The following is a 23184-nucleotide window of genomic DNA, read 5'->3' on the forward strand; positions in this document are numbered from 1 at the left end:
TGAACATAAAATAATATTTGTCAGCTTTTATACAAAACTGTTAATAAAATAAATTTGTAATCGTACTAATAAATTTTAATTTACGAGTAAATTAATCTGTTGCGTAAGGCATAAATGTGAATATTTTCTTCAGACAATTGAACGTTATATAAATATGACAATTAATTTGGAGATTTATAAACAATATTAATTACACTTATTTAGCATTTTCTTCAAACTTGGTAGCATTACCATTAATTTTCTATTAAATGTTTCCGACATCCGAGAGAAAATTAGCACAAGTCCTCAGAACTTTATAAATTATGCAGTAGGGATTAATTTGTAATAACAGTATTTATCGTTCAAACTTTACGGCGCAAACAATATCATATTAATTATTTTAAAAGCGCTAATTTCAGAAATATATTCTTAAAATTTTAAGAATTTGCTGCAGTCGAGTTGGTACAAGTTTGCACTAATTAAAGATGATTGTTTCAAATTTAATTAAATAATTTTAAATGTAAGGTAATTTATTTTAAACGATATTTAATGGGATTATAAAACATGTATTAAAAGCATAAATATGTAGGTCAATTGAAATTAAGGATAGACAAGACATAGTTTGATGTGTGTTTGTTTGATACGCGTTATGTGTTGTAATGTAGCTCATTTGATTTAGACAGTATAATTACCAAAAATCAAATTGGACCTCAGGGCCCCGCCCAACCCTTTATAAATAATACCAATTCATATTTTGTTACTAAAAAATACAACCCAAGAAATTATATTGCATGTAATAGTTTACTAGCAGTCAGTTACTTATAGTTATGTAATAATAGCTTATAGGTTCACTTAATGGATTAGGGGTACTTGGAGGCACGAAAAAATGAGTATTTTCAATATTTTTTTTTGTTATTAGACGATGGTTTTTTACAAAAATATTAATACGGCATTATTATACAATGTTTTGACTTGAAGTAACAAAAATTTTAGAAAAAAAAAAAATTCCCGAAATTATAGCTGTTTTTGTTGACCCTGTTTCGAAAAACGGTCCTGGCGGTGACCATCATAACTCTTAAGAGATTCATCTAAAATCAATCAAATAGAAAAAAATAGTTTTATAAATAGATAATCCTGGGCCTGATCGAAGGTTTTCTTTTTTTTGCAAAAAATAACAAAGCAGCATCAGAAAAAAAAATCTAGATTTTTGGGTAAAAAATCAACAGTTAATTGGTTTGAAAAATTGAAATTTTTGAAAAAATAAAAATCCTTCGATTAGGCCCGAGTTTATTATGTATTCTAAAAGCTGTATAAATTTCATTAAAATTTACTAAGCAGTTTTTGAGTTACAGTGGTCACCGGTTCAGAAAACATAGTTTTGAGAAAAACGCGTTTAAAGATTCACATTGGACTTACGTACAGAAATTCGAATTATTGAATTACTTAAACCGAGTCATCTATTACTGGGTCATATAATAGTTCATCAGTCATTGTGCAAGTTTCCAAAATTTCTATTTGCTGTTGCCTACGAAGCATTCTGGCCCCCCGAGTGTTCTCGTTGGCGCGCTGATCTGCCACTTTTACACGTGCAGCATCCAATTTATCTTCATACCAATGGTAATTATACCCACAATTAAGTCCTAGGGTATCCATAACCAATAATAATGATTATGTATATGTATTCAGCAATTTGTACGATAGTAGAACTAGTATTCACGGTTTTTAGGCATATTTTTTACATTGGTTGGTTGAAGCTTTTAATTTTTTCTGATTATGGATTCAATCTTGAACTACACATCTTGAAAGTAAATTATTATTGCTGAGATAATCGTAAATCGGTTTAAAAGCTTTTAAAACATCAGGAGGTGAGGGAGAATAATCTTGAGTATAAGTATCGAGCTCTCCACTTGCTGGTAAGAGTCCAATAACTCAAAAAGTAATCATCGGATCAACTTGAAATTTTCAGAGAACATTTTCAAGATATTACACTCAATGAAAATTCAAAAAATAAAAATCGATTTTTCAAAAATTCTAAGTACCCCTAACCCCTTAATATTCAATAAACGGAAAAGTAAGTGCAATTTATATTGTGACTCAGAGCAACTTGTACGTGTAAATAAAGGACTTAGTTAAGAGTGAAAGTTAGCTGTTGAAATAAAATGTTTAACTGCATATTTCTAATATAAAGGTGTTGCTGTCAATATAAATTAATCGATACGATTCTCAATATAGTTTTTTCTAACAGTAGAACATCACAGTTTTATAAGCTGTTATGCTGATTTGACTTGATGCAATAATGTTGTTGTTCCATCACTTTGTGATGAATTATAATTAAAATTTATGTAATGGTTCAAATGTTTATTGGTGCAGCAATGCCGAGTAAAAGCTATTTTTATGTACGAGCAAGCCTAATTGATATATCTAGAACAATTTTATAATACCGGCTAATTATAGTGCACGATTGTATGTCCTAAAACTGCGATTCACTAATCAAAATTTCAATGAATATTTAGGAAATCAAACAGTTTTCGTAGATCTATAATATTGTAACATGCTTGTTTAGAGATTTAGACCAAAAATGTAATCATTTTTTCATTTTGTCAATACAAGTAAGATGTTGTTAACTTACCGTATGGCAAGTTATAGAAATCGCAAAAAAATCGAAAATGAAAATTTTTATATTTCTTTACGTTTTAAAGGTTTCTGAATATTTTGGCATACCTAAAACTAATTTTGCTATTTCGGAGGTATGAAGAGCAAAAAGGGTGTAAAAACGGTTGTGCAGTTTTTTAGAGAACGGATCATCCGATTAGATTAATTAAAAAAACATTTTGCTGGAGTAGACGATGTGCAAAAAATGCATTCACAAAAAATTTAATAATTTTGAAAATTTTCAAAAAAAAAATCAAAGATTCAAAAAATTTAAATTTTCGAAATTTTCCATCATTTTCAAAAAATACTAAATTTTGAACATTTTCAAAAATTATGATTTACAAAAATTCGAATGTTACCAAAAATTTCTAAATTCACAAAATATTCAGAAAAAACGTTTTTTTAATTCCATAAAATTTAAAACGCCTAAAAAATATCAAAACTGAATAAATTTCTGAATTATCAAAGAAACAAATTAAAAAAAATGGACTGTTGTAAATGTAACGTAAACATAAGTTGTTCATAAAATACGCTCATTCCCCAATTTAAGAAGCACTTATAAGTTTACAGTATGTAATAGATAATCTATTTGAAATTATTCAAAAGAATTATTGATTATTTCCATTCCTCGAATGTTTAATTACGGTACGAAAAGTTCCAGCAATTTGCCTTAAGGCACGATGCCATGCGCCCCACTAGTCGTATATTGAATAGGTTAATAAATTTTGTATTAACTTATTACTTTCATTTTTTGAAACCTTACTATACTTATTACTAAACTTTTATAAGATAATGGTATTTCATACTTAAGAGCTAATAGTAAATTGTGGGAATACTTTCTTTTACCCTCATTTTACTTTTTATTTTCAATTTTTTTGTTGTTTATGTCATGCCAGTGTAAAGGTTCAGCTGGTTTTATATATATATATATATATATATATATATATTATCAATACTATATTAATTTAATTTTTGATATGTGAGCATACATATTACATTGTCTGTTGAGGTTTGTTCATTTATTAACTTCCCGTAGGGTAAGTATAGTAATAAGCCGAAAATCAAGATTGAAAATCTTTGCGTATCTTCACGTTTTGAAGGTTTTTGAACATTTTGGCATATTTCAGAAAAAATTGATGTGTGTGTGTGTTTTGTATGTCCGCATTTTTTTGTCCACGTATTCGGGCGCACGGATCAAGCGATTTGAATGGTTCAAAAAACATTCGATTCTTATTGATAGGAAGATAGACTAATTAGTTGTTGGCAAAGGCAGGGCCAACCGTTACGGAGATAAAGAGCAAAGAATGCAGAAAATAGAAATCGAGTTTTTGAGAGAACGAAGCATCCGATTTGAATGATTTAAAGAACATTCTGCTTGTGTTAGCAAAACAATTGCTTTTCAAAAAAAATTCTTTGTATATCGAAAATATTTCAGATTTCAATTTTAATTTTTGCTAAAGTTCTAAAGTTTATATATATACTTTATATGAGTAATTTTAACTTTGCACATCAGTTTATATAATTCTTATAAATATTAGACAATGTTACAATGTTTATAATAATCTATTTAAAAACATTTGATATTCCTCGAACAGTTCCTTACAGCATGGGAAGTTCCAGCAATTTGCCTTAAGGCACGATGCCATTATCATCTCTATCTTTTACGTCAAGCTGTGTACTCGCAGTATTGATGTGTTTTAATTTTTTGCTTTAACGTTGCTATGCTGTCATTTTGACAAGTGATAACTTTACCTTGCTTCTACTATAAAAAATATTCGATACGAAGTTGGTTGAATTAACGTTAAATCGTATGCATAGTAATTATTTCTTTTGGCAGTATAAAATTTTGTGTCAGTATTTGAAAAATGTAAATATAAAAAGTTCACTAATCACAGAAACCCACGAAATTTGAAAATTTATAGAGTGTTTACAATTTATCACTCATAGGGACGAGTCGAACAAATGAATAATTTATTTGGTTTTATGTCAAACAATATCGTTGAGCTTACTAAAACAAAAGCAAAACATAATAGTCTTGTCGAAACAATCATAAATTTGAATGATACAAATTTAACAACGTAGACATGATTCGTTTACTATGTAAGTGTTAGTGGTATAATTTATATTATGTATTCTATAGCTATATAATAATTACAATGTATAATAATAAATATAATAATTAATTTCTAACTCATAACAATTTATTTTCTAGATATTTTCTGGATGATATGGGCTTCCACGGCTCTTTATCCTACCAATAGTGATGTAGTGGACCTAACAGCTGATAACTTTGATAGATTAGTTCTGAATAGTAATAAAGTTTGGATCGTGCAGTTTTTCGCACCATCGTGTATACATTGCATAAATCTAGAACCCGAGTATTCAAAAGCAGCTACAGCCCTTAAAGGAGTGGTGGAAGTTGGAGCAGTAAATGCTAAAGAGTATAAATCCCTAAGTAACCAATATGACGTGCGAGGATTTCCAACAATTAAAATTTTTGGTACGAACAAATCGGCACCACAAAACTTTACTGGCCCAAAAACTGCTCAGGGAATTGTAGAGTCAGCTTTTTCAGCAGCAAAGGAACATGCTTTGAGCGAACTAGCTTTGGGTGTTAAACCTAGTTTGGTGGTAAATATTTTTTATGCATTTCTTTTGTTATAAAACAAAATAGTCTATAATAAATAATTCCTTTTAATAATATACTTTGATATATGTGTATATTTATATCGAATCAAGACTACAATGACCTACAATGACGATCAGAGTCTGCGTGCTATGGCTACGCCAAACGTAAATATTAGTTTCAATTTTTTAATATAAATTCTTTTCGAAACAATTATTAAACACCCAAAAATTAATGAATTGATCCAATCTTTATGGCAGTGGACTGATTTTTAGACACGATATTGATAGATACTATTATTGACTTGTTATATTAAGGAAATGAATATACAATCAGCTTTCCATTTAGATCAATGAATTTAGCATGATATCAAACGACCCAAGATACTGATCATCATTTTATATGATTTAGAAGTATTTGGTTATACTTTATTACAATTAATTTGCAAACATATTTCAATCATCTTCACTAGTGGTGCATGGCATCGTGCCTTAAGGCAAAAAACTAAAATATTAAAAAAAATATTTTGCAAAACTTTTTTTTGAAAATTTGACTTAGTTGAGAAATTTGAGTTTTTTTTTTACATTTTGCTTTTTTGTATTTTGATTTATTTTGCAAATTTTGAATATTTTATCAAGCAATCGCGTTGCATAGCTGATTTGGAATCGAAATATCAAAGCGCGTGAGCGCCGCGTGGTCGTCTAACGTGTAAACAATGGTATGGAGCCCATATAAATGTACACAAAATTTGTACTTACTATCTTCCCCAATGAGAAGTTTATGTTTTCATAAAAAAATCCGAATTGCTAATTTTATGTTGTCTCGACGTTTCAAGCCATTCTGAATCGAATGAGACCAAATTTGGAAAAAGTATGTGTGTGTGTGTGTGCGTGTATGTAAACAGATTTTTTGCCGTAAATCGCCGTTTTCTCGAAAACGGCTGGACCGATTTCAAAAATTCAAAAGCCATTCGATGTATCTTTATGAGGACTATTGTTTGTCAATTTTGTGCGACGATCGGCCAAGCCGTTTCTTTATAAATCGCAGAAAAGTGAAAAAAAATTTGTCTACGTTTTAGCCCGCAATTCTGAATCGATTTTGAAAATTCAAAAACCGTTCGAAAGATATTGATTGGGAATCGTGCTGATTAGTTTTTGGTAGAGATCGGCCGGGCCGTTTTCTTATAATAAAGTTAAAAAAAAAAAATTTGACGATTTTTATGATTATTTTTTTGACGGTAGATACCATAGTCTTCTAGATCTAGATCATACTAAAATATTACGGCCCTACGATAACCGGTTTAGCTTTAAAAATTCATCAAAGTTTGCAAAAATTAGTATGGTCTTTTGGGCATTTGTCAAAATTAGAACTTTTATCGACGTTTGGTCAAAAATGCCTGAACCGATTTCAGATATTTAAAAAGCATTTGATGTATCTCGATGAGGATTATTGTTTCTCAATAATCGCGACAATACATATATATATATAAAAAAGTCAAAGTACACGAAAATTCCGGGTACTTTTTGAACAGACCTCGTATATATACTGTATATATACTCGTATATATACTCGTATATACCCGTATATATACTCGTAGATACTCGTATATATACGGTATATACCCGTATATATACTCGTATATATACGTATATATACCGTATATATACGTATATATATATATCGTATATATACGAGGTCTGTTCAAAAAGTACCCGGAATTTTCGTTTTTTCAAAAAAATATTTATTTATTCGTCTACATTAATGTGGTCCCCTTCAAAGTAGTCCCCCCCAGATATAATACACTTATGCCAGCGTTTTTTTCAATTTTCGAAGCACCCTTGATATTCACTTTTTGATATGTCCTTGAGCACTCTCAGCGATTCGGCCTTTATTTCTTCAATCGAGGAAAACCGCCGTCTTTTCATGGGTCTCTTCAACTTTGGGAATAGGAAAAAGTCACACGGAGCCATATCTGGTGAATTTTTGCACTTTGCAACACTTTATTTCATTTTTTACGCAAAATTTAATACAAATTCTTTGACTTTTCAATTCTTCCATTGTAAAAATCGCCGAGCTCAGAAAAACACGTCGAACCTTAGCGACTACCACAGACAAAGTAAACAGTGAATATAGCTGAAAATTTCATCATACTTTAGGGGCATGTATACCAACACAATAAAAAAAAAATTTTGACAATCAGACACTCCAGACCCGCGAAATTTAATTATTAGTAATTCCGGGTACTTTTTGAACACACCTCGTATATTAAATTGTTATAATTTTGATGTTGAGATATGTGAGATTCAGTTTTCAGGGCAATACATCAATCAAAAACTTGAATGACTTTTAAAACATTTTTATTGTTTCCATACGTTTCGACACATAGCTTTGTGTCATCATCAGTGGACTATGTAATTGTAGTAATCCTAATTATTTCATAATGATAATTGTTCACAAATGCACAATAATATACAATTCTTGTCACTTTAAATCGGAACAATTATATAAAATTTTTAAAAACGAATTTTTTATTGTATAGTACATGTGGCAAGCCCGTTGTCCGATGCGGCAATGGGTTTTTTTATTGTGCATTTGTGAACAATTATCATTATGAAATAATTAGGATTACTGCAATTACATAGTCCACTGAGGATGACACAAAACTATGAGTCGAAACGTATGAAAATAATAAAAAGGTTTTAAAAGTCATACAAGTTTTTAATTGACGTATTGCCCTGAAGACTGAATCTCATATATATATATATATATATATATATATATATATATATATATATTTTTTGGATGATTCTGAATTATATATATATATATATATATATATATATATATATTAAAAATGCTGATAATGATTTGTGGTTAAAAAATATATAAATTTAATGACAAATGAATTGAGTTCTAAAAGCATTCAGTAATTTTGGAGATAATATGACAATAAAATTGATTTATTTGTATTAATATACTACTAGCCAATATATATTATTATATATATTAATTCAATAAGTAATTAATTTATTTAAAGATAAAATATTTAATTTATTGTGGTTATTTATTTAAAAAAAATGCTAGTTTTGGTTGTAAAAAGTACTGTTTTTTATTTTATATTAAAATATGAACATAAGCAAGTAATTCAATAAATTTGTTTTTTACAGGAAACTGAACCAATGCCAACTATGCGTCCTGAACCATCTGTACATCTCATGAACACTCAAAAATACAAATATCCTCTCGCACCATTCGGGATGTTACCGCTGATCAATAGCTATATGTTCAGCACAGAAGCTTTCGAAAAATTAGTTGATGATACTCATCTGTCTTTATCTGATAATAAAGAACCTAATCTTCATAATACAGATTCAATTGACATACCCCCATATGAGGAATTAGCGGACAATTTGAATATGGAACCTTATATAAAATTGTCAAAGCGTGATCTGACCAACCAGAAAAAACTTAAGAACTACTGTCTGATAAGTCTAACAAACAATTAATAGTTAGCCCATATAACGAATCACATATTGGCTTTTACGAATATCCTAAATTTTCAGAACCTTAGGTATGTTTGATATTTTTTTGCGTATTATTCTCTGTTTTTGTGTTTAAACTAAATTAATTTGCAAAATTTGTGAACAATTATTTCTGAAAATATATGATTTAAAATTACTAACAAGTATATTTAATTAAATAAAATAACTAGGAAGTATATATAATATATTTAGGTTGTAATTGAGTTGACTGATTCAAACTTCGATAAGCTGGTCATGAATACAGATGATTAGTTGATGGTTAGTTGAATTTTATGCACCTTGGTGTGGTCATTGTAAAAATTTAGCACAGCTAGAACTTCCCATTCAGAAATGATATATTCGAGGAATATTAAATGTTTTCAAGTATATTATTACAAGTACTGTAATTTTCATTATTGGTATTTTCAATATGAACAAAATATTAGAGCTTATTAATTGGACGACAACGTTTATATATGTTTACATGAACAGTGAATAAAACATCAAGCAAAGTTAGAATCAATGAAGAATGACTTTACAAAAACTAATCGTTTATTCACAAGCAATTTTTTTTTTTGAATTTTTCTAAAAACTGCAACTTTTTACAATTTTTTTAGTTTCTTATCTCTGAAACGGCTGGACATATCTTTGCCTTTATGAATTGATTGTTTTATGAATCATTCAAATCGGATGCTCTGTTCTCTCAATAACTTAATTTCCATTATTTACACTCTTTGTTTCGTACCTTCGAAACGTCTGGACCCCGAAATTCGTATCCCCGTAAGTGAAATTGCATCATTCGAATCGGTATAACTTACGCTAGGGTGAGTTAATAACTTATATACTCAAAAAGTAGATTCAGATATCGTAAACTACATAACAGTGCACAAAACCAAGAAAAAACTATCAAAAAATATATTTGTTAAAAAAATGACAGTGTGACCGTTTATCTGGTGATAGCAACGTCGGCCTATTTAAGGCTATGACTTGCTACACTTTTGCTCTCGAATTTAAAATATTATCGTTGAAAATCCCAAACTTTACTTGTTTTTGAGGTGATGATGGTGGATTTTTTTACCTCCGTACTTTTAAGCCCCACTCTGCCATATATATAGTTAGTTAAGCGGACTGCTTTATAGATACTATTATAGAGAATATAGTGATATATAATGAGCTCATTAAATTTGTTATTAACCCCCCGTAGGGTAAGTTATAGTAATCGCAAGAAATCGAAAATATTTTTTTCACATTTTTTTACGTTTCAGAGCTGTTTGTTTAAAACTTTTTTGGCATACCTTAGAAAAAATTGATTTATGTGTGTGTGTATGCGGATACAAATTTCAGGAGCAAATTTTGTCGACGATTTCGGAAACACGGTTCAACCGATTTCAATTATTCAAAAAACATTCGATTTCTATCGATAAGAGGAGACGTGCTAATTAGTTTTTGGCAAAGGCTGGTCTAGCCATTTCAAATATACGGAGCAAAAAGGGTAACTCTGTTTTTAAGAAAACGGAGCGTACGATTTTACTAATTCAATAAACATTTTACTTGTATTTAAAAGATGAAGAACTAATTAAATTTTTGGGAGAGCAGGTCCAGCGGTTATGGATTCTAATTGAAAATAAGTTTAAAAAATGTCTTTTGGCGATCAAAAATGTTTATTGGACATATGTACATCAAATTATGAGATATTTTATAGAGATTTTAGTAATGTGTACACATTTTGTGTAATTTTTTTTGGGTTCCGTACCAAGATCTTTAATTACGGTACGGGACGTTCCAGCAATTTGCTTTAAGGCACGATGCCATGCACCCCACTAGATTGGATTATTAAAATTGAACGTACCGTTCTCTGAAAAACCGAGTTACCATTTTGTCACTTTTTGCCTTGTTTCTTTGAAACGGCTGGAACTCCGTATTCCCGAAACCGTCGACGATAATTTGTATTTGCACATACACGCACATATTTACACATACAGACACATTATCCATTTTTTAAGGTTTTTTCCTAAGTTCAGAAACCTTTGAAACGTGTTGATATTATATAAAAATTTTCATTTTCGATTTTTTTGCAATTATCATAACTTATCGTACGGGACGTTACAAAATATAGTAGTTAAAATATGCAATAATTTCAAATTCATTGAAATGATATGAAACACATATCAAACATGCCATTTGAAGTTTTAAAAAATATTTTTTTAATAATGCGTTATTTGCGAAAAATGCAAGCAGATGTACCTACTAGATTTGACTATATTATATTTATTACGCTACATACTGAGTTAATTATGCAAATGGTACGAAACATACATCAAAAGCTCTCGCTCCTGCCATTTTACGACTGAGATTATATATTAAGTGTCCCAGTTTCTAAATAGTAAATCTGGAAAGGTCCTCGGGGCTCAATATCTGCTGCGATGGAGACGGGGTACCCAGCTATCAACATAATGTTGTTTATAGTGTCCGCGTCGGTAAACTTGCATGTTGTGATAGCCAGTTCAATTAGCTCTGTAGTGTTTCATAACATGAAACCTCACTCGGTACACCAAGTAGAGAGATATCAATGTTTACACTAACTATATCACAAAGTTCACGTTGGATAGTTGAAGTTGGTCAAATAATATATGTGCTTATAAATATTTATAACGATATCATTTTTTTACAATAAAAATTATCATAACGAATTTTTATTTATTTACTTCATTCTAGAGGTGGGTCGTTGACGGTTTTGCCGCCAACGAAACGAAACGGTTAACGGGTTTTCGTCAACTAGTTAAATAACTAATTATTTTTCAACTATAGTTATTTTTAACGATTTAACGCTGGCAACGTTAAGAAACTGATAGTTGAAATAACTGCTTCATTGAAAGTTGGTAATATGAAGTTTGTTCTTATAAAAGTCAAGTGATGTTGTCAACTGATTTGATGAATAAAAATAAATAAATGTGAATTGTCACATTTATTACACACACACACATATATATATATATATATATATATATATGTGTGTAATAATATAATATATATATATATATATATATATTTTGTAGAGTTTCGAACAAGAATCCAAAAATAATACAAAATAAAAAAACAAGAAAAGTTTTTAATAAACAATTTCTTTATTTAATTATTTGTTTACTGTCAACGTTTCGGAACTAGGTACGTTCCATCTTCAGGACATCTGTCAAGAAACATGATCTTGATAAGATTTAAGCAAACAATATGTTTAAGAATAGAAAATAGATTTTTCTTAAATAATAAATTAATTGTAACAAATAATAATGTACAGAAATATGATAATATGATCAAAATGAAATAGATAAAAATAAATGAGTGGATTATCAGAACAGGATATTAAAAATGATAGAAATTTTTTGAAAGTTATGGAAAAATTTTTTAAGAAAGGATTAATGATCCTTTTAATCCACTCATTTATTTTTATCATTTTCATTTTGATCATATTATCATATTTCTGTACATTATTATTTGTTACAATTAATTTATTATTTAAGAAAAATCTATTTTCTATTCTTAAACATATTGTTTGCTTAAATCTTATCAAGATCATGTTTCTTGACAGATGTCCTGAAGATGGAACGTACCTAGTTCCGAAACGTTGACAGTAAATAAATAATTAAATAAAGAAATTGTTTATTAAAAACTTTTCTTGTTTTTTTATTTTGTATTATTTTTGGATTCTTGTTCGAAACTCTACAAAATATACACAAATCCAAGACTCTACCATTCAATATATATATATATATATATATATATATATATATATATATATACGTAAATATATATATATATATATATATATATATATATATCTCACATATATCTTATATATAAAAATGGAGCTCACTTCCAAATGTCCGAATAAAACTCGAAAACGGCTGAATCGATTTGGCCAGTCTTAGTCTTGAAAAATTCGTGCCAATCCAGAGAAAGTCCAAAAGGTGAGAAATTATTTCAAATCCGCGTAGAAACTTTACATTTTTAATTTGAAAATTTTTGTAGAAGCGTAATTTAAATAAAACAATGGACGGTGGCAATTTCGTGAAATGTCAAACGCTTTTGACAGATGATGTTCAATTACGTTTAATAGGATGTTTTACGCGAATATTATTTATTTATGATAAATTTGTAGTAAGTAGTTTTGTTTGTAGTTTTATTTATATACAAAAACGTTAGTAAACCGGCCGCAAGTGTTACTAGAGACTCAAAATATAAACTTTTTTGATATGTTAATATGAAAATGCACTTTTTGGCATATTTTTCTTAAACACGGTGCTCTGAAAGATCTCATTTGTATAATTATATACTCATTGGTATTTATAAAACATTTTCTAGGTTATATTATTTTTTATTTATCTTATTTGAATTCAGAACCTAAATTTGGTATCGATGAAATGGACATTTTGTCGAATAGCATTTTTCCAGTTATAATTTCCCAGAATTTATCGCAGAATAGATAGTAATATATGAAGGTCCGGGATTAAAAAGGTCCACCACCGATGTGCCAAAAATCAGTAAAGTTAAGCATTGTTTAACGACAATATTTGAAAGTAGAGGAAAAAAGATGTATAGCTAGCTACAAACTTGATTTGAAAACGATAATCTTTGAAATGGGGGAGATAAACGGTAATCTTTGCAAATCCATAATAAAAGTATTTTCTTCCGTTGGTAGTTTTAGCATTAGTTAAAAATGTAATTATTTTGTAAAATACCTTTAAAATTATAATAAGGCTTTAAACCTTTTGCCACCTGCCCGTTACAAGTTACCCCGCATATAGGATAAAAAGGTCTAGATAACAAATTTTTGGAAGACATCAAAAAAGCACATTTCTACAATGATAAAGTAGAAGTCAGTTTACTGAACGTAGTCAGAAAATTGTTCGTTTGATATGTCTTATTTGTTGCGATATAATTGTTATGGTTTTCACAATACACCCAGGCCTCGCTATACGGCCGCTCTTTATACGGCCTTTCGCTATAACGGCCCTCTTTAATTAAGGTACGTTTTCGATATACGGCCTAAAATGTTTCGCTATAACGGCTTTTTTTCTCTATGTCGATATATTGCGCAATCTCGGTTTTGAAGATTTAAACGAATCTGATGTGCTGGATCTACTTGCAACTGATAGGGAACCCCTTTCATATGAGGAACTCATTCAGTTGCAAGCAGAGCCGGCAATTGATGAAGATACAGAACCTGTTGTATCCAAACAGCTAACATCAAAAATCATGTCGAGCGCTTTTTCATATTTTGAACAAGGTATAAACATCTTCCTTGAAAACGATCCTGACATCGAACGTAGCGCTTATGTGTATCGAGGAATTAACTCAGCCATTAACTGTTATAAATCACTAAAGGAAAAAATAGACAAGAAGGCAAAACAAACAAGACAAATTTTTCAACCCACCAGCGCAAAATGATGGTGACAGTGATCTGTAGGTTTTAGTTGTTTCATTTTTATTTGAAAATTATGTAATGTTTTTGAAGTTTTTTATTTTATGTAAAATTTATGTTCTTGTTAGATATGTTTATAATTTAAACAAAATAAAAAAATAAAATGCATTTTGAATGAAACCATATTATATATTTATTAAATTTGGAACCGATCCCATTGAATTTGTATGAATACGTATTAGAATAATTGATTCGTTATACGGCTTTTCGCTTTACGGCCAAGTTTTGCGGAACGTATCTAGGCCGTAAAGCGAGGCCCCAGTGTATAGTTTATATTTGCTCAAAGTCAAATTGGACCTTTGTGTCTCGCCCTGCTCTACATATATACTTTTTATTAAATTTACTTTAATTCATTGAATGTAACTTGAAACTTTTCAAAAAGCAGGTCAAAGAAGAAATACTTAATTCATTTTTTATCTCTCCTCGCAAAAATTTGAAAATTTTGTATAAGCTCAGTAGTATTATTTACAATTATACACAAAATCCAGAATCCAAAAAGAATCTGAAAAACTTGAAACGTAATTAATAAGCCGAAAGACCAAAAAAGACTCGGATTGGATTATACGATGTTTTCTATAGAAAGTGTATAAAACTTGCAGTTTGATTGTATTGACATAATATAGACAAACTAATGGGGTTTATTGTTTTTATAATACCTAATTGTATACAGCATTCAAACAACACATCCTTATGCACTTAAAGTATTAATATTTTTGATTCTCTAGAAATGGTTTAGAATATATCTTTTTTTTTATTTATTTTTATAGGCTTCTCAATTACATCTAGCCACTTACAGTCTAATATAAATTATTACTACTCTAAATGATATAAAATGTATACTTATAAGCTTAGAATATACCTTATTTAGCAAAACAACGCTTGCCGGGTCAGCTAGTATATATATATATATATATATATATATATATATATATATATCTCACATACATATATATATATATATATATATATATTAGGGTGGTCCTTAAAATGGTCATTTTCGAATTTCCTTGCTTCCAGGGGCCCAAATGGTTCGAAATAGATGAAAAACGTTAAGTTAAAAAATTAACGTTTAGATAGAGCCCAATTCAATCAAAGTTTTGAATGGAAATAGCAAGTAAAAATTTTCAAACATTTTGAAAATGTTTTTCAGATGTAATTTAGCGAACATATGAATGAATAAAACTCATTAATTTGTCGCTAAGTTACACCTAAAACATTTTTTTTTTTAATTTTCAAATTTTTTTCCATGCTCTTTTCATACGAAGTTTGATTGAATCGCGCTCTATCTAAACGTTAATATTAGGAGATAAAACTTTCAGAGAATTGTTTTTTATCAATTTGGAACCATTTGAGCCCCTGGGAGCAAGGAAATTCGAAAATGACCATTTTAAGGACCACCCTAATATTTATATATTTATATATATATATATATATATTACATTTATTACTATTAATACTAAGGTTTAATTTAAAAAACTTAAATATATTCGTTACAGCAAAGCCATATACTAAAACATCGAATTTACATGTTATATAAAAATAGCAATATAAAAATATATAGTTATGTAAAAATGTTATGAAAAATGAAAAATTAAAATTCAGGTTTGGTTTAAAAAAATTATTACAAGACAAATGTTATGAGAATTTTATGAAAAAATATTAACCATTGAAAACTATAATAAATGTAATTGATTTTCTAAAATTAAAAGATTTGGCGCATGTTGCAAGTTTCTTCTAATATGTAGCCGTACATCTGCAATATTATAAAAGCAGTAGCCTAACAATAAGCGATTTTCATAGTATTGGTTGATGCTTTCTGACGTCAGACCTAGGTTTTAGGTATCTGCGTACGTTCGTTTTTGACAACAAACGAATTTCTGTATCGTTGAATAACTAACTGGCCGCCATGTTTTCAACTACTTTGAAACCAGTTGATTTTCAACTAGTTATTTCGTTGCGACGAAACGGTTAGTTCGTTAACGAAAAAGAAACGGTTGAAAATAACCGTTCGTTGATTCAACGCCCATCACCACTTAATTCACTAGCCTCTCTTGCTTGCAACAGCATTTAGTGACCTACAATATTTGTTTTATCATCATATGGGGTTGGGCGGGGCACAAAAGTCGAATTTGAGTTTTTTGAGCTTCTATATTGTGAAATCCAAACCAATTATATTACAACAAAAATATATATTGAAGGAACAACTATTTGACTACTTTCAGTAAAATTCCCAGATAATTCACTATTGTAGAAATGTTTTAAAAAATTAGTCACCTGGTCCTCTTTACCTCATAGGCGTGGTGAAATGAGACCGCGAGGGGGTAAACAGGTCCAATGTCAAATTTTTAATTTCAAAGGGATTTTATTAAATAGCTACACTATTCAACCAATGCAAAATACATAGATAACTGTATGTAACCTTGATATGGAACTTTGTAAGAAATATTTATCAGCAGCGTTGAAATAACTATTTATATAATTTATCTCTAGTAAATTTGCTATTTTTACCTAATTTACTTCTTTATTTATTATTTTTTATTGTTGACAGATTTGTCAGGATAAAGATTTAATTGGTCCTTGTTATCCCACCCACGTGTGAGCTTTTATAAAGATTTTATGAAAAACGCAATTAAATCTTATTCAACATTAACAATTCAGCTTATAAAATAATTAAATAACGTATACTTAAAATTATATTAAGGTCACGTAATCTACACAACAGAAAATACTTTTGTTTTGGATTTTCAAACATTGCCGTTTATCTGCCTATAGCAACATCGTAGAAATTAAGGTGATAGTTTGGTTACACATCTTTTTCACTATAGTTTCAAATATCGATGTTAATTTTTTCTTTAACTAGTCTCTCATAACTTTCGTTTCTGATATATCTATGGCAGACCTCTTTATTCGCCCACAGTTAATCTCCGCTCTATTTCACTATTTTTTTATATATCCTAATCTTATCTAATCTTTATCTAAACCTTATCAATAATAAGATTATTATTTTCAACTGATTTTTAAAAATCTTAAAACAATTTTTTTTACAGGCTGTTTCATTTTTTTTTCTTGTAAATCCCGTGTTATATTTTTCTTATTTCACTTTATGCTTTTAATTCTAATTACTTTCAATTAATTCAAATATTATTTTTTAAATTCATTATAAATATAATTTGTATAAATTAATGGTGGCATTGGATAGGATATTGTTTCTACGTCAAAATACTTTTGTTTCCAAACGAATTACAATATGTTAATTACCTGAACACATTTAGTATTTGTTCAGTGGTTTGTTTTTTCAGATGGATAATAGTTGGTATTGCTAGTTATAATTATAGTTTTACATATTTAAAAGTAATATCTTTGACATTTCTTTTTTCAGTAACAGGCTTTTCTAACTTGGAAACCAATGAATTGATTCAATATTTCTATTTAAAAATATATAGCACCACTGCTTGATGTAAGGTCTCCTGAAGAGGGTATCGACCTCTGATTGAAATCCCATATCCTTATCCACTGATCGTCTACACAGCCCTTGTATATTGGTGATACAAGGTATCTAATATTTTAAATATATTATATTTATATAAAATATAATATATAAAAATATAATTTAATATTCATATAAAATATCTAATAGGATATGTCTAATATTTGATATAAAAATAATACGGACTTTTCAACTTTTGTTATGAAGTCGACGTAGTTGGTTTAGTCAAATCATCACAAATCTTATGGGAGCTTTAAGTTGTGATTGCTAAACTTCTAAAATAGTATATAAGAAACTTATACTCACGAATTTTGCTAGATATGACATAGCAAAAAGTAAACAATTGTAACATAATAATATTAATCTTAATGATAATAAAATTTGGACTTTTAATCTTTTAGCAATCATTATTTCCTTCAAGAAATTTCGATCAGAGTGAACGTCATTTATATATTATAAATAAATTAAATATTCCTAATTTTATTTCAGAAACATAAATGTTATTCATCTTATTTACTTAGAAAGCAATTTTTTATGTTCATAAAATATATTTTAAAATCTATGTAGTAATTTATAAAATAAACTATACAAAATAACGAAATAATTCAATATACCAATACTTATAAAATTGATATTACGTAAAAATCAATGAAGAAGATCATGTTCCTTTTAATAGATTGTTAATATCGTCTGATTTTTTATGAAGTTTCTAAACTATTTAATTAAAATTGCAACAAAATCCTTTGTACATGAAAGAGTTGCATGCAAGAGCTAATGGATGTAAAGAAATAAGTTCCTTTTAGTTCTTAAATTTAATTTTCTTCTTTCTAAATTAAAAATTCAATTAGCATCTTTAAGTGTAATCCTCTCTCGTCTTTCTGAAAGTAATGCACTTAGACGACTCCTTGAATAAACAGTTTTTTTATAGGAAAAACCACATCAGTTCACTTTCATGTAAAATGCGAAAATTAAAATGCATTATCATTGAAGCTTTTTTATTGTGGTTATTACTTTTGATGATGAAACTGTGTCTTGTAAAACAAATTTAAGTGTTAAGGGAAAAAAAACGTCTTATATGCAATGTGGTTATAAATGGGAATTATAAAGCATTGGAAAATATTAGTGATATTAATAATTAGTATCATTAGTAATAATGATAATTACATTACAAATTTCGCGATAAATTAAATTTGTTTTTTATTTTAAGATATTTTTATGAAAATATAATTTTATTGTTTATTCACTTTGTACTCATATTCTTTAAAAGTTATCCCAGTCTTTTTATAATAGTTTTAAAATAGTTTTTATTATATTATGTTTTATATATAAAATTTTAAGTTGTAAACTTATTTTCAAAAATTTATAAAACCAGTTATAATTAAAATGTTTTCATTAATTTTTTGCAAATTAAGCACTTTATTTGTATATATATATATATATATATATATATATATATATATATATATATATATATTGTCTAATATATTTTTGAAACATATTTTCACTGATAGGTTTATTTCCGTCACTTATCTTACTATTTGTGTATGATAATAAATTGTAAAGTTTTTGCATTTTTTAGGGTTAACATTATGCAAATTATGTAAAAGACGTACAATAAAAATCGACTTCTATTCAAAAATTAGGTTGCTGATAAATTAAAAGTCTAAGTTCGGTTATTTGTTTAACTATAAAATATAAAATTAATGTTTTTTTATATTTATATAGAATTATCGATAGTACAACAATCTTGGTTTAAATACAACCTAAACTGGTTCTAAATTATTTAATATTACAATCATTATCAAATAATAAACTATACTATTTTTTATAATATATCGTTAATTTGAGTGGTATTTAAGTTGTTACCATGATCGTGAAAAAGACTTCAATTTTAACTTTAACTTGAATTCGGCGGCATACGAGTGGTCAACTGTTGACTTCGAGAATAAAATGTTTAAAACTACTCAATGCAGTTTTGAATTGACATTTTTAATCCAAACTATAATGTATTTGATCACTTGTATATAAACAAATAAAGTGAATTATGCTTTGTTCGAAAATATGTATTAAAATTGCAGTTCTCGATTATTTGAATTTTTGAGAAATTTAATCAATTATGAATTAAATATGTTTTGGCTTCGGTATGCAATATTCTAACATCCTTGTATGCAGACGATGTTATATTAGGACAAGTACTCCGTTTGGTATTTAATGATTCTGGAAGCAGATTGTTGAATACATTGCAAGTTAGATACATAAAATATATTGAATCGATATTTGCACAATGCAGTTATAACTAAAATCATATGTAGAAATCAAATTTCGATTATTTGCATATGATTTCCGTTATTCGTACTGTCCGAATAAATATTGTATTATCTCTCTTTACCGTATAATAATATTCAGACAATAAGACCAAATGAATCGTAATTAATTGACTTCTAATTATAATAGTTGTGGCGTTATTTTTTATCTTTGATATTTGATCATATATGATGCTTTTATTTATGGCTTTTATTTATGGCGTTTATTTATTGCAGTCTATGAAGAAAAAAATCACATATAAGTTTTACAAATTCTGAGATAAATATTATTTTAAAAATCTTTAACGAGCGCAAAGAGGCCATGTAAAATGTTTACGTATGCGTTGAACAACATCAATTAAACTCTTGATTCCCAGGATAAAAAAATAATTATTTTTGACGAAATGCCAAATCAGGTTATATACAGTGTTATCTCTGTAATTATGTATCTATAAAATTTATATTTTGCAGTATTAGTAAAATCCCTCTAAAATAAGAACAATACATTGTACCTATTTCCACCTGGCTGTCCCATTTTACCTGGCCCATAGGGTAAAAGGGGCTAAGTGTAATTTTTTTAAATACAGCATATAAATACATTTATCAATGGTACATTAGCTGAGAGTTTAACTGAACATAGTCAGATAGTTGTTTATTAGATATGTGGAATTTGCTCAAAGTTAAGTTGGACCTTTATGCCCCGCCGTTCCTAATATGTATATATATATATATATATATATATATATATATATATTAGTAAAATACTTATTTCACTTAGTTAAGCATCGCAACGTGACTTATCTTTACTAGAGAATCAACAGATTTCCGCACAACCCTACAAGTAGTATAACTGCTTTCATAGAAAAGTATATTACAGTTGACCTTCGTTATAGGGATGAGAAAAAACCATTAAAAATAAATCGATAATGATTTTAACTTGACCAAAAAAATTAAATTATAGCTTATACATAAAATATGGTGTTCGCGGCGCAGTGGTTTAGCTTAATAATAAGATGTCTACAAATTCTGGACAGCCTGATTTGTAGTAGTAAGCCATATTCATTTGACTTTATAGTTCAAAGTTATGTTTTTAATTAAATATGACTTTTAGCGGTATATAAATATATATATATATATATATATATATATATAAATATATAAAAGACAAAGACAAAACTGTGTTCTGAGTAACACCATCCCGAATTATAAAGGTATAGTACGATAGATTTCTTCTTGCTATTTTACACCGCCAAAAGTCACATATAATTAAAAACATAATTATTTTACATATATATATATATATATATATATATATATATATATATATTAATTATTGAACCACTTACTTATTTGTGTAATTTATATTTTATCTAACAAAAATACACCAGAAAAATAAATACTTGTATTTTTCTTGGTGTTACGTTAGTTCAATTAGTTTCTATAAAACTTATGTTAATTTCTATTACACGATATATCTTATAGTTTCCACAAGCAAGTCTTTCACACATGTTTTGTAAATAACAATTATACCTATTGATATAAATTTGCATTATAATATTGAAATAAAGTGTAATTATTGAAATGAACTTATTAAACACATTGAGTCTATATGGTAATTTCAGTAATATAATTCAGTTTCCGCTACAATTGTTTAAAATGCAATTCCTTGAAATTAAATAAATTGAATTACTTTGCATTTACCACGCCAATCGATAAATTTTAATTAACAGTAATTTTAGTTGAAATTACAGAATAGTTTCTTTATTTTACTGTGATTTGTTATCACTGTATTTTTTAAAACACATTATATAATAAATTGATACAATTGATTTAAATACAATTGACTGCAATCATTTTCAATTTTAATTATTTTGTAAGAATTATTAATTTTTTTATGGTGTGTTATAGTAATTTAGAAAAAATAAAAAAATTGAATTTTTTATATATCTTTACGTTTCAAAGGTTTCTGAACATTTTGGCATACCTTAAAAAAAATTGATGTAGAATTTCAAATAAAATGCAACTGCAATCTAATTCCTATAAAAAATAAATGTAGTCGTTGCTTAAAGCAGGGCTTTAAATACCGAATACTGCACTGATTACGTTATAATTATGCAAAATTTATCAAATACTGATATTTCTGATAGAAATTTTGAAAGAAATTTCTGATATATTTGTAAAAAAATTTGATTTACAAAGTTTTATACGTCATACTAATTGAATAATTTAATTTCTTTTAGGTGAAAATTGAATATGATGAAAGAATACATGCAGCGTTGCAGGAGCGTTTTGGTAAGTAATTCTAACATTTTATTTTGGGATGTAGTAGAACCATTGATGTATTATTGAGTATATGTATGAAAAACCTAGATATAAGTATTATATATGCCTTTTTTAACTGTAAATTTTTTTATACTAAATTACTTAATTATGAAAATTCGATGTTAGTACATCATATATATAATAAATGCTATTATATGCATTTCGTGTTTACAACTCATTATTGTCAGTTGAAGGTAATTCAAAGTTATATATTTAAAATTATTCACTTCATGTTATATATCTAGATATTTTGTGCTCTTTGTCTTTTGCCTATACTGTAATATATCATGAGTCATTATTGATTAATTTCGAAGTGCTTATTAACTTCCCGAAGGGTAAGTTATAGTAATTGCTAAAAAATCAAAAATGATTTTTTTGACTATCTTTACGTTTCGAAGGTTTCTGAACATTTTGACATGAGCAAATGTATGTGTGTATGTGTGTGTATGTTTGGATACAATTTTTCGTTCACGATTTCGGCCGCATGGATTATCCGATTTTAATGATTCAAAAAACATTCGATTTGTACTGATGGAAAGGCATGCTTTACTTTTCACTTCAAATATATATTTTAAATTTACAATTCAGTTTGAAAATTTATTTTATGTGCGTTAATCTACTTGTAAGAAATATGTCCTCAAATGGATTCATTCAGCACTTCTTAATGTAAACTTTTTCAAGTATTTTGGGTGATAAGATCGTCACTGTATATTATATGAACGAATAAATATATAGTAATTTACTCTTTGAAAATATTTGAAACAATTGTTATTAATCATTCATCAATATTTATTGTTTATCACTTTTTTGTTCAA

General features: G+C 27.9%; 1 protein-coding gene across 1 annotated transcript; it reads left to right on the plus strand.

The window, feature by feature from the left end:
• The first annotated feature begins 4715 nt into the window (after nt 1–4715).
• On the plus strand, nt 4716–8763 carry LOC113375631 (protein disulfide-isomerase A6 homolog). The gene is made up of 3 exons (XM_026615562.1): nt 4716–4731; nt 4844–5262; nt 8425–8763. The coding sequence occupies exons 1-3, from the start codon at nt 4716–4718 to the stop codon at nt 8761–8763; spliced, it is 774 nt and encodes a 257-aa protein (XP_026471347.1).
• Nucleotides 8764–23184: the final 14421 nt, after the last annotated feature.

Source organism: Ctenocephalides felis, unplaced genomic scaffold (genome assembly GCF_003426905.1).
Source record: "Ctenocephalides felis isolate EL2017-DRISC unplaced genomic scaffold, ASM342690v1 CF-g0.4_SCAFFOLD_01886, whole genome shotgun sequence".
Lineage (NCBI taxonomy): Eukaryota > Metazoa > Arthropoda > Insecta > Siphonaptera > Pulicidae > Ctenocephalides > Ctenocephalides felis.

Coding starts and splice junctions, on each gene's coding strand:
- LOC113375631 (XM_026615562.1), top strand. Junction 5,263..8,424: donor GTGTTAAACCTAGTTTGGTG/GTAAATATTTTT, acceptor TGTTTTTTACAG/GAAACTGAACCAATGCCAAC.